The sequence below is a fragment of the Nomascus leucogenys genome, chromosome 8 (genome assembly GCF_006542625.1).
Source record: "Nomascus leucogenys isolate Asia chromosome 8, Asia_NLE_v1, whole genome shotgun sequence".
NCBI classification, from domain to species: Eukaryota; Metazoa; Chordata; class Mammalia; order Primates; family Hylobatidae; genus Nomascus; species Nomascus leucogenys.
The window spans coordinates 111,765,184-111,778,168 of record NC_044388.1 but is presented as its reverse complement, the minus strand read 5'-3'; the positions used below and the strand labels follow the sequence as shown (position 1 = coordinate 111,778,168).

Sequence of the window (12,985 nt, the reverse complement as noted above, 5' to 3'; positions counted from 1 at the left end):
CAGTCGTCCAGTAGGGATGGAGATATTAGCTTCGTTACCGAGAAAGGATTGGAGAGCTCTGACTTGAGCCAAAACAGATTTCCTGCTGCCCCTGCCTTCTCACTGGTGGACAGGATGCCTGCTCTCCGGGGGCAGAGCTGGCAGGGCCCAAGGTCCTGCAGCCTGTGAGTGCAAGGCCCCTCTCCCATTGCTTGCCCACAAGCAAGTCTTTGCCCCCATGGGCTGGGAGGGAGGGTGGGGGCTGCCAGGTGTTGCCTCAGGAGTAATGGGGCATCATTTCCTGGGCTGAGGTAGAAATGAGGGACAGTGCTTCCTATTGAAGCTAGTGAGAAGGGCATCCCATCCTTGAATTCAGTAGATTCCAGGCTATTCTGTATGACTTTGATATCAAAATATTGTACGGTGGGTTCTTCCAGAGTTCATTGTTGGAGCTCCTGGATTAGGATGTGGCTCAGGAAGGCAATTGTGATGGACCATAAATAGAAGATACGGAGTTTTTTTCTTTTTTGAGATGGAATCTCGCTGTGTTGCCCAGGCTGGAGTACAGTGGTGCGATCTCGGCTCACTGCAGCCTCCACTTCCCAGGTTCAAGCGATTCTCCTGCCTCAGCCTCCCAAGTAGCTGGGATTACAGGCGCCTGCCACCACGCCCAGCTACTTTTTGTGTTTTTAGTAGAGACGGGGTTTTCCCATGTTGGCCAGGCTGGTCTTAAACTCCTGACCTCAAGTGATCCTCCCGCCCCGGCCTCCCAAAGTGCTGGGATTACAAGCATGAGCCACTGCTCCCGGCTGGGACTTTTGACCTGATCATGCACACAGTTTAGCTCCAGCCAGCATCCTTCCTGAGCTCCACCCCAGCTGAAGTCTTTTTCTGCCAGGTTCTCTTGGAAGCATCTGACAGTGCAGTCCAGGCTGGCTGTGGACGTGCACGGTCCGCGGGGTGCAGTGCTGCATGAGGTCAGCCTGGGTGGTGCTGGGAGCTGTGTGGGGCTGGCACCCCTAGACCGCCTTATGGTGACCGGAAAACTGCCAATGAAGGAGAGGACTCTGGGGGCTTCAAGAGAGTGGGATCTGACCTTTCAGGGATTAGGAGAGGCCCTTGAAATTTTGATGAAGGCTTCATCTTATTTATTTATATTTTTTCAAATTAGACCCGTTTAAACATTGTGTTATAAATCTCCAGAGTAGAGGATGTATTATCTTCTTACATGAATTGTGTCCAGAAAATGTACGTCCTTCCTCAAAAACGAATTAGCTTATGTTTAGTTGTAGCTTAAGTTTTGTTTAATATTAAAAGTTAAAAAATTAATTTTAGGATTTTTTTTTTTTTTTTGAGACAGAGTCTCACTCTGTTGCCCAGGCTGGAGTGCAGTGGCGCAATCTTGGCTCACTGCAAGCTCCTCCTCCCGGGTTCGTGCCATTCTCCTGCCTCAGCCTCCCAAGTAACTGGGACCACAGGTGCCCACCGCCATGCCCAGCTAATTTTTTGTATTTTTCGTGGAGACGGGGTTTCACCGTGTTAGCCAGGATGGTCTCGATCTCCTGACCTCGTGATCCACCTGCCTCGGCCTCCCAAAGTGCGGGGATTACAGGCGTGAGCCACCGCGCCCGGCCCTAGGATTTTTTTTTCTAGGATAAAATCTGAATAAAACCTTTTTTCACAGATTACAATGGCATTTTTGTTTGCATTGAGATTGCACTTACTGACGTGGCCTTTCTCTAATGCCACTGCTTCTTGGGTAACAAGGCCCTCTGGGGTAAACCTGCAGTGGCTGCTGAGACAGTCTTATCCACACAGTCATCGGGACAAACCTGAAAGGGTCTGAAGTTGGCCTGACTGCCTCGTGTCCACATAAGTGATGCGTTTCTACCTGTCACAACCTGTGGCTCCCTGAAGACAAGCCTGGGAGCCGCACTGCCCCCCTGGCTCTGCTAACTACAGTCATCCCTGCGCTTCCGCGGCTTTAGGATGCTGAAAACCAAGATCTGTTTCACTAGAGCTGTGAGGACAGAACGTGGACGGACAGCATCTGCAGTGCTGTTGGGAGCACCCTCCGCTAGGGCGCCGGGGAGCAGGGCCCCTCTCTGCACGCAGGGCGCTGGTTCCTCGGCCTCCTGCCGCCTCCAGCGAGCTAACGGCTGTGCTGTCCTCTAGGCCGTCATTTCCCTGATGGAGATGGGGTTCGATGAGAAGGAGGTGATAGACGCCCTCAGAGTGAACAACAACCAGCAGAACGCTGCAGTGAGTGTCGGGCTGTGGTGAGTGAGTGTCGGGCTGTGGTGAGTGAGTGTCGGGCTGGAGTGAGTGTCGGGCTGGGGAGTGAGTGTCGGGCTGGGGGGAGGGGGGGGTGGGGGGGGGGGGGGGGGGGGGGAGTGTCGGGCTGGGGAGTGAGTGTCGGGCTGCGGTGAGTGAGTGTCGGGCTGTGGTGAGGAGTGTCGGGCTGCGGCGAGCGAGTGTCGGGCTGCGGCGAGCGAGTGTCGGGCTGTGGGAGCGAGTGTCGGGCTGGGAGCGAGTGTCGGGCTGTGGTGAGTGAGTGTCGGGCTGTGGTGAGTGAGTGTCGGGCTGTGGTGAGTGGGCGGGTGTGGTGGTGAGTGTCGGGCTGTGGTGAGTGAGTGTCGGGCTGTGGTGAGTGAGTGTCGGGCTGTGGTGAGTGAGTGTCGGGCTGTGGTGAGTGAGTGTCGGGCTGTGGTGAGGAGTGTCGGGCTGGGGGGGGTGGGGGGGGGGGGGGGGGGGGGGGGGGGGGGGGGGGGTGGGGGGGGGGGTGGGGGGGGGGGGGGGGGGGGGGGAGTGTCGGGGTGGTGAGGGTGTCGGGCTGTGGGGTGAGTGTCGGGCTGTGGTGAGTGAGTGTCGGGCTGTGGTGAGTGAGTGTCGGGCTGTGGTGAGTGAGTGTCGGGCTGGGTGAGGCGGCTGGTGAGGAGTGTCGGGCTGCGGTGAGCGAGTGTCGGGCTGCGGTGAGTGCTGGGAGCCTCACTCATGAGTGCCCCGTGCATGGTGGGGGCCGTGTGTTTGCCTACTTTGACATGCAGCCGGCTATGTGGCTCTTAAAGTGAGACAATAGGATAGATGGCTCCAACAGTATAAAAATTTAAAAATACAGAATTCTAGGCTTTGTCTTTTTAGAAGGGTGCCTTATATGTACATATTTTATGGATGGGTAATTTTTTTTTTTTTTTTTTTTTTAATTTTTTTGGAGTCAGGGTCTCACTCTGTCCCCCAGGCTGGAGTGCACTGGTGTGATCACACTCACTGTAGCCTCGACCTCCTGGGCCCAAGTGATCCTCCTGCCTCAGCCTCCTGAGTAGCTGGGACCACAGGCATGCACCACCATGCCCGGCTAGATTAGTTTTTTAGAGACGAGAGCTGCCTTTGTTGCCCAGGCTGATCTTGAACTCCTGGCTTCAATTGATCCTCCTGCTTTGGCTTCCATAGTGCTGGGATTACATGCATGAGCCACCACACTCAGCCCATTTTTCTGATTAAACTGACTCTTAAGAATGATTCCCATCCTATGCCCGTGTGCCAGCTGGGCTGATGGAGCTGTGCCTGGGAAGGGCCCTGTGGTGGCCCACCCCCCCCCCCCCACCATCCCCCATGCCAGTGGAGTTGGTGGCTCACACCTCCAAGACAGAGATGGGGAGCCTGTGTCCTCATGGCTCCAGCACTACTGACTGCCCATAGCAGGACCACAGGCAAGCTGGGCACTTGGTACATTTGTTATTACCTTCCCAACACTCCTGGGTGGGCCATGCTGGCCCAGGTAACCCGGCAAGCGGCAGCAGTCAGTGATCTCTGCAACGCCAGGGTCTGCAGAGAAAAGCAGACTAAGCTCTTCCTTCTCTGGCCTGGTCTGATGTGCACAGCAGTGAATCCAGACTGAGTTTGTCTTCATGGTAGGGTCCCTTCCAGTGAGATCAGCCTTGGGGGCTCAACAGGAACTCACAGAAAGGTGCAGGAGCTGTCATGCCTGCTGCTGGTGGCGTCTTGCGGAGGCACTGAAGGCGCTAACGGTGGCATTGGTGCTCTTGGCTTTGCAGTGCGAGTGGCTGCTGGGGGACCGGAAGCCCTCTCCGGAGGAGCTGGACAAGGGCATCGACCCCGACAGTCCTCTCTTTCAGGCCATCCTGGATAACCCGGTGGTGCAGCTGGGCCTGACCAACCCGAAAACATTGCTAGGTATGTGCGCCTTCTTTACGCTACGTCGCGGGTCGGGGAGGCTGGCTGGTTCCCTTGCAGGACATGTAGATGCTGCAGAGGTTACACGGAGGATCCAGTGCTGAGGATCGCTGTGCGCTGGCAGCATGTCCTGCCATGCAGGTTGGCATCCTGTGGGTGTAGCTCTGCTACGTCACTGTGGGGCCCGCAGTTGAGGTTCTGATCATGGTGTGACTGTCTCCTGCATGATGACTCTGACACAGGCTTCAGAAAACCAGTGCCAGTGGCGTTCCGAGGGCCAGCGGGGTGGAGACTGCGCCAGCAGCTTAGGAACTCACGGAGGACAAGGTGTGGTTTGGGCTTTTGCTCTTACTATTCGTCAGGGTCTTTGATGGCAATTGTTTACTTTTATTATGAGATACCTACATACAAAAGTGTATATGATGTTATAACTTTAAAGAAGAATAAAACTAATAGCCACCTATGTACCATTCAGCTCTGGGCCTGGGGTGCCCCTCTTCTGCGCACCTCATCCCTCCCTCCAGTGTGGCCGTCGCTGTGGCCTCGGCTTACCTCTCTGCTTCCCTGTAGAGTTTTGCCATATTTGTGTCTCCTCAAACAATCTCATTTGTTGCCGCCTTTGTGTAAGTAGAATCAGGTTTTAAGCAGGCCTCTGCGACTGACTGCGTTCTCTGTGGGGCTTGTGGAGTATTTTGTTGATGGAAGGCACCGGGAACCCAGCGCTCGTTGTCTGCATGTGGTGCCACTCCTGATGTCCCTTTTTTTTTTTTTTTTTTTGAGACAGAGTCTCGCCTTGTCACCCAGGCTGGAGTGCAATGGCACGATCTCGGCTCACTGCAGCCTCTGCCTCCCAGGTTCAAGCAATTCTCCTGCCTCAGCCTCCTGAGTACCTGGGATTACAGGCGTGCACTACCATGCCTGGCTAATTTTTCGTATTTTAGTAGAGACGGCTTCCACCATGTTGGCCAGGCTGGTCTCGAACTCCTGACCTCGTGATCTACCCACCTCAGCCTCCCAAAGTGCTGGGATTACAGACCTGTTGGTCCCCAGGAGCTGAGTTCCTGGATGTTGGGAGGGCCTTTGCCACCCTAGCAGGCTGGAAGTGTCTCTGCAGCTGTGATGGCCGTGCCCTGATCTTGAAGGCTGGCCTTCTTTCAGAAGCATATTGGCCGCCTGTAGAACCTCGGCCGTGAGAGACCTTCCGCTCAGTGTTTGGCCTGCTTTTCTCTTGGATTGCTTTTTTATTCATTCAGAAAGGTCCTCACCTCCTGGATGCTGACCCTTTTCCCGTTATGTGTGTTGCAGATGCCGTTGTTCAGTTTCTGGCTTATTTCCTCATGCTGATGGGGAGAATCCCATGTTTTGGTGTCCTTCAGTGTGTCTGTTTTCATTTTAGGTTGTGAACCTTTAAAGAAAACCCTCTATGGCTGGGTGTGGTGACTCACGCCTGTAATCCCAGCACTTTGGGAGGCTGAGGCAGGTGGATCACGAGGTCAGGAGTTCAAGACCAGCCTGGCCAGGATGGTGAAACCCTATCTCTACTAAAAATACAAAAAATTAGTTGGGCGTGGTGGTATGTACCTGTAATCCCAGCTACTCCAGAGCTGAGGCAGAGAATTGCTTAAACCTGGGGGGCGGAGGTTGCAGTGAGCTGAGATCGCGCCACTGCACTCCAGCCTTGGCAACAAAGCAAGACTCCACCTCAAAAAAAAAGAAAAAAGAAAACCCTCCTATCCCAAAGTCAGAAACACGTTTTCCTTTTTTAAATTTTTTTCCAAAAATGTTAAAAGTTTCTCTTATTTAAGTCCATAATCTACCTAGAAGTATGTGTGTGGTGTGAAGTAGGGATCTTCTTTGTACCCAAATTCTAAAACTTGAGAATGGACTTTTGTGAGTTTATTTTTATTCTTAGTGACTCATTTCACACTGAAAGCATATTCCTCCTAGCTCTCCAGCTGTTTGTATACCTTAGGATGTTAGTGTGTGCTGCCTTGGGGTCTGTCCAATAACTTTTTCCTTTTTCTTTTTTTCCCTAATAGAAATAGGCTCTTTCTCTGTCACCCAGGCTAGAGTGCAGTGATGGCGCCACTGTCCATGCAAGATCTGCCCCCAGCACACACACTTGCCCACCTCCGTATCATAGACAAGACCTCCATTATTTTAACTTGTATTCCTTTTGGTTATTAGCAATGTTGAATACCTTTCTTTGGCCATTGCATTTCTTCTTTTACATATTGTCTATGCATGTCATCTATTTGTTTTCTTTCTTTTTATGGAGACAGGGTCTTGCTCTGTCACCCAGGCTGGAGTGCAGTGGTGCAATCACAGCTCACTGCAGCCTTGACCTCCTGGGCTCAAGTCATCCTCATGGGTAGTTATGACTACAGGCACACACGACCATGCCCAGCTAATTTTTTTGTTGTTATGGGGTCTCGTTTTTTTTGCTCAGGCTAGTCTTGAACTCCTGGCTTCAAGCAAGCCTCCCACCTCTGCCTTCTAGAGTGCTGGGATTATAGGCAAGAGCCATTGCGCCCGGCACATCTGTTTTTCAATTGCAATATTAATTCTAGAGCCTCCTTAATAGCTTCTTGGATGTTAGGCACATCTGCCTTTGTTGCGTTTTGTAAACTTTTTGCTCTCTAATTTTGTGTGGCACTTTCTGACATACAGAAGTTAGGATATACAGAAGGCAGTCCTTCCTCAGGTTGAGCATGGTGGCTCATGCCTGTAATCGTAGCACTTTGGGAGGTTGAGGCAAGAGGATTGCTTGAGCTCAGGAGTTCAAGATCAAGACCAGCCTGGGTAACATAGCAGGACCTCCTCTCTACTAAAAAAAGCAAACAAACAAAAAAACAAAATCAGCCAGGCGTGATGGTACACGTGCCTGTAGTCCCTGTTACTCGGGGGACTGAAGTGGGAGGATCATTGAGTCTGGGAGTTCAAGGCTGCAGTGAGCCATGATCACTCCACTGCACTCCAGCCTGGGCAACAAAGCAAGTTGCTGTCTCAAAAAAAAAAAAAAATTAAATTCAAAAAGGAAAGTCCTTCCTCAGATAAATAATCATCTGTGTGGTTTTTCATATTTAACTCTTTATCTTTTTGTTCAACTCTTTCATCCTTCCAGAATTTATTTTGCTGTTTATTGAGAGGAAATGGGAAATTAAGTTCCCTGCCCTGTGTGTGAAACAGCTGTTTCGTACCTTATAGTTTGTTCTTTCTGGGTCTTTTTCTGAGATTTTTATTTTTATTTTTATTTTTATTTTTTGAGACGGAGTCTCGCTTTGTTGCCCAGGCTGGAGTGCAGTGGCATGATCTCGGCTCACTGCCAGCTCCGCCTCCCGGGTTCACGCTATTCTCTTTCCTCAGTCTCCCGAGTAGCTGGGACTATAGGCGCCTCCCACCATGCCCGGCTAATTTTTTATATTTTTAGTAGAGATGGGGTTTCACCGTGTTAGCCAGGATGGTCTCGATCTCCTGACCTTGTGATCCACCTGCCTCCGCCTCCCAAAGTGCTGGGATTACAGATGTGAGCCACCGTGCCCGGCTTTTTCTGAGATTTTAAAGCGTTTTTTGGAGACTTTTAATCAGAACACCAGAGGATTGTTTTAGGGCCTGGGGGTTGTCCAATGATGAACAGAGCCAAGTCGGGTTCACTTTGAGCTCTGCGCTCAAGCCACGGGCTACTGGGCAGTGAATGGCTGTGAGCTCTGTAGTGAGCACTGTCCCTGGAGCCTGTAGACCTGAGGCCACTTATGTTGAAGCGCGTCCGTGTGTGTCAGGTCAGCATGGAGCCATCCATCTTGGCAGAGGGGCTGGCAGCCGGCAGAACGCGTGCTCCTTCACAGTGGGTGGAGCGGAGAGCTGTTTGCTAAAAGCCACCTGTTTGAGGGAGAGTTTTGTAAAGCTGTTAAAACCCAAGTTTTCATTTTGAAGAAGTGCTGTGTTGCATTTTTAATGTGCTGGTTTTTTAAAGAAGTAATTTTCTGAAGGCTGAGCATTATGCTTTTCCAGTTTGTTGTTAACTTTGCAACAGTGTCTGTGTGTGTCCTTTCTGCATCTGCTGACCTTCTCGGGGTGGGATTGGAAGTGGAGTTGTTGGGGAAGATGATTTTTGAGCCCTGGCGGCTGCCAGACAGCTGCCCAGAGTGGGGGTGCCATGAGCACGCACAGGCACACTGCCTACCTGCCAGAATTGAGTGCATGATTCTCTGTGATCAGATCTGATTTGATGGGCGCCTCCAATGGAGTTGGATGGATTTCAGCCTGAGAGTGCACACTTAGCAGTGAGCTCTGTGTGGCCTTTGTATTGGAGACTCACCCTCTTCATTAGGAAGCTGCCGAAGAGGAAAGTCACACCTGTGCCTGTGGGCTGAGTGGGGGCGTGGGCACTCAGGCTGGCTCTGTTTTCCCTGCAGCATTTGAAGACATGCTGGAGAACCCGCTGAACAGCACCCAGTGGATGAATGATCCAGAAACGGGGCCTGTCATGCTGCAGATCTCTAGAATCTTCCAGACACTAAATCGCACGTAGGTGGCGCCGTTCCACTCGGCTGTCAGGCCACAGCAGCCCCCTGGCGCGGCCTGAGACCATGCAGAGTGGACCTCACCTAGAAACTCACCTTCAGCGCCTCAGCCCTGGACTGTTAGAGGTGCCGCAGCTGCTCCCGCTCTCTGATCTATTGCTTATAAACTCCGGTGACGGTAGTGTGCAAGGCTGTATTTTTAGCATCTGACAGGTGTTTACAAAAAAGTGGTTGTCGCACTGGGAAGTGGAGTGATGGCCTCCTCTCCAGTGCTCCTCTGGGCTCTCGAGTTGCTGCTTGAATTGCCCCGTAGACATTTGCTTGGAGAATCCACTTATTATTTGACGGAGGTAGGTTTCAACCCAGAGTGTTAATGTCAAGCATGCTAATTTAACTAGTTACTCACAGATGACTTTTCTTTAATAAAGTCCCTTTTCCTATTTCCTGTCTTGGTCTTGTCTTGGTGCCGCACAGGAAACCCGTGCGTCCCTGAGAGTCTGCATCCCCGCAGCTCCGTGCTGGCTGCTCTGACCCGGGCCGGGCGCCGGGGCCACCACAGCATGTGGGAGGCCTTGTGGCCATGTTTGGTTGGCAGAGCCTCGTGTTGTATTGGGTTTAAGGGACTGGAGCTGAGCCCGTATTCCCGGGACACAGGTCCCGGGCCCAAGCACGGCAGCCCCCACCTACCTTTGGCCTCTTCCTCCTTTTTTTCGTTTTAAAAAACACGACCTGTGTCTTAAAATGAGAAAATGAATTGTTTTTTTTTTTTCCCGAGATGGAGTCTCGCTCTGTCGCCCAGGCTGGAGTGCAGTGGCACGATCTCAGCTCACTGCAGGCTCCGCCTCCGGGGTTCACGCCATTCTCCTGCCTCAGCCTCCTGGGTAGTTGGGTCTACAGGTGCCCGCCACCACGCCCGGCTGATTTTTTGTATTTTTAGTAGAGACGGGGTTTCACCGTGTTAGCCAGGAAGGTTGCGATCTCTTGACCTCATGATCTGCCCGCCTCGGCCTCCCAAAGTGCTGGGATTACAGGCTTGAGCCACCGCGCCCGGCCGAGAAAATGAATTTTGTTTTTTGTGAACTCTGCTCATTATTGTTGTTGGAAGCAGTCAGCTCCGAGCTGTTTGTTTTGAACTTCTCTTCTGAACCAGGCCCTCTCCTTCCCTTCCCTGCCCACTGGTGTGGGAACCTTAGCTGAACTCTAGTTGCATTTTAGCTGAGTAAGAATGTTTTCGGAAAATGTTTCTCTCCACACATCTAGGTCTTTTCATTGTTTTTGAGGTTTAGATGTAAAACTAAAGTTAATTTAAACTCTTTGGGCAGAAATATTAAAAATGCTTTTCAAAAGTAATGAATCTCGGCCGGGCGCAGTGGCTCACACCTGTAATCCCAGCACTTTGGGAGGCCGAGGCAGGTGGATCCCGAGGTCAGGAGATCGAGACCATCCTGGCTAACACGGTGAAACCCTGTCTCTACTAAAAATACAAAAAATTAGCCAGGTATGGTGGCGGGCGCCTGTAGTCCCGGCTACTCGGGAGGCTGAGGCAGGAGAATGGCGTGAACCCGGGAGGCGGAGCTTGCAGTGAGCCGAGATCGCGCCACTGCACTCCCGCCTGGGTGACAGAGCGAGACTCCATCTCAAAAAGAAAAAGTAGCGAATCTCACTTCTTTTTTTTGAGACCGTGTCTCAAAAGAGAAAGATGCCTGTCCCCTACCCTGCTGCCAGGCCACAGGCCCTTGGCCCGCCCCACGCCAGCAGGGTCTAGCCAGCCACAGTGCCCCCCTTGCCTGCCATCCTCTTTTGGCAAACTTGCGAGTCGGAAGAGAACGTTCTCCTCAGCGGGTTTGAGTCGAGGTTGGGAAATTCCTTCCGAGGAACCTCTGGACAGGTGTGTCCTCAGGGCGACTCCCGGTACTGCGGGCTGTGGAGCCGTGCTTTCCACGGGTTCGCTGGCTGCCCGGCTCATCTTGCTGTGGCCTGAGCGTCCACGAGGTGGGCAAGGGGCCACACCAACACCTGCCTGATGTGGCCATGAGGAGGGAAGCGTGTGCCGGTGCCTTTCCTCGGAGATGCCGAGTTCGCTCCCGTTGGCTGGTCCTGCACATGCAGCTTGTCCAGGTGCGCCTCCTCCGCTAGCCCCGTGTTCTGCCGCACCCGCCTTTCAGCCCCCGGAGGCCCTGGCGGGGATGCGCGTTCTCACCCAGCCCTGCCCTCTGGTGAGCGTGGATCCGCATTTTAACCTGGTCACGGTTTGCATGCAGTTGTGGAGTTCCGGGTGAGGAAACACCACGTGCCGCCGAGGCCTTCCCAGGGGCTGCGGGCCGTGTGCAGGTGGGTTCTGGAGCACGTCACAGCTGCCCTGGTGAATGTGGTTTCTGCTCCTGCACCGGCTGCTGGGGGCGGGTGGGGAGCGCTCTGGGCCTGGTCGCAGTCCTGCCGCTTCTCTGGGCCAGGCCATCAGCACACACATGGGCGAGGGACCATCCCTGTGAACACAGCCTGTGTCCGGCACGCGTATTTTAGGGCTGAGGTTGTATCTTAGAAGGTGAAATGAAATGGCCGGCAGACTCTAGAAATTCTTCCTTTCCGTGGACTTCAGTTCCATGACCAGTAACGCCGCTGTCCGCGTGTGCCTTTGCCACAGTGGCCCATGAACTAGGGGGCAGGCAGCTGCCTGAGCCTGGCTCTGAGCGCAGTTGTGTTCCAGCTGCTGAGGGCCAAGTGGCTTCTCAGCCCATTGGGCCAGGCTGCCCGGCGCTGGGGGGCGTGGGTGCTGGGTCGGGGACACTGGCTTCCACACAGATGTGTCGGTGCACATCGTTCTGTTGAGATAAGGGCCATCTGTGTCATTGTGAGCTTCTGCTAAGCCGTTTTTCTTCTTTTGGGGTCCCGTGGAGCAGGACCCCTGGGCAGGCCCCCATGGCCATGCTCAGGGCTCTAGACCAGGGGGTGACGCTGAGGCAGGTCGCGTGTGTGCCAGGGAAGGTGGAGGGAGTTAGATCGCTCACTTGGCCAGCGTTCCCCCTTGCTCCGGTGGCCGAGCTCGGCGATGACACACGTGTTTCTTTGCAGAGTGGGATCATGCTGAGATTCCAGGACAGCGTGGGTCAGCCGCTGGAGGGGTGACTTCCCCTGAGATCGTGTGCTCAGGACATTGCTGTGCCAACTGTAGGCGCCGGGTGGATCCTGGGATCCAGTCTCCGCCAGGGATGTCTCCTGGCTTGGTCCTCAAGGGCCTGCCAGCCTCATACCCTGCAGGGCGCTGTGGGCTCTCCGAGGCCAGGCAGGGCCTTTTTGATGGGTTCAGCCTAAGCCCAGGGCTGGCAGGGCCGGGGCCTGCGGTTGGGCTGCTCATCACCCAGCAGTCGCCGGGGAGCATGGCTGAGTGCCCTTTCCCCAACTGTCACTGCCCATACAACTGGGCGTGGGCCCAGGGCTTTCTTTGGTCAGCAGGTGCCCCACTCTCTTCTCCACATTCCCAAGAGGGGCTCCCTTCACCCGCAACCTGTCCTTAGGAGCTCAAAATGAGTCCCAGCCTGTGTAGGGCCCCAGGTGTGGTCATCCCACGCCTCCCAGGCAGTCCCCGGGCTGTGGGCAGGCTCTGGCGCCAGCGGGGCATGAGCCTGGCTCTCCCCCAGCAGTGGGATCTCTATCTGCCCTGCATCGTGCCCAGCCTCCCTGAGGCAACTGCGCTCTTCCTCTCAGCAGCCACGCACCCCCTGGGCCGTGTGGCACCACTCCTGCCCTGCGCTTGGCCTCTCTGGGGTGGGTGCGTGGGGATGCCCACCCTCCCAGTGCCACCTCCCGGGCTCCCGAGAACTGTGGGCCCCATCCTGGGCTGGCCTCTGCTTCACCCAGAGGCTGTGGACTGCACAGCCCGGGGCACGTCCCCTTCCCCTCTGGGGACCTGGCTGACCCCTTGTGGGCTCCTGAATGACAAGGGCCTGGATCCCAGACTTGTGAGGGCCCTTCCAGGTCCCTGTCAGAGTGGACCCCACCCACACCCAAGAGCACGCTCCTGCCCTGGTGTGAGCCTCGAGCACCAGGGCCACAGCCAGGGGTCAGGGCCACTGCTGAGGGCCGTGGTGGAGCAGGCATGGGACCATGAGCCCTGTGGCCGCAGCGGCTCTGCAAGCTGGCAGAGTCCTGACAAAAGCTCTGGGACCTGCACCCCTGTCCTTCAGTGGAGATGGATGGAGACAGGAGACCCGGCGTCCAGGCTCCGCCACAGCAGGCACTGCCGTGGCAGGTTGGGGCGAGCCTGACTTCCAGGGCCCAGCCGCAGAGTC

General features: G+C 54.4%; 1 protein-coding gene across 1 annotated transcript in view; it reads left to right on the top strand.

Annotated features, from left to right (window-relative positions):
* The window catches only part of UBAC1 (UBA domain containing 1), a 28,510-nt gene extending 19,373 nt beyond the window's left edge, over window positions 1-9,137 (top strand). Inside the window, exons 8-10 of the mRNA XM_003279635.4 lie at window positions 2,155-2,241; window positions 4,035-4,173; window positions 8,589-9,137. Of these exons, the coding sequence (XP_003279683.1) occupies window positions 2,155-2,241; window positions 4,035-4,173; window positions 8,589-8,704 (342 nt within the window). The 3' untranslated portion in view covers window positions 8,705-9,137. The remainder of the gene's footprint in view (window positions 1-2,154; window positions 2,242-4,034; window positions 4,174-8,588) is intronic.
* Window positions 9,138-12,985: the final 3,848 nt, after the last annotated feature.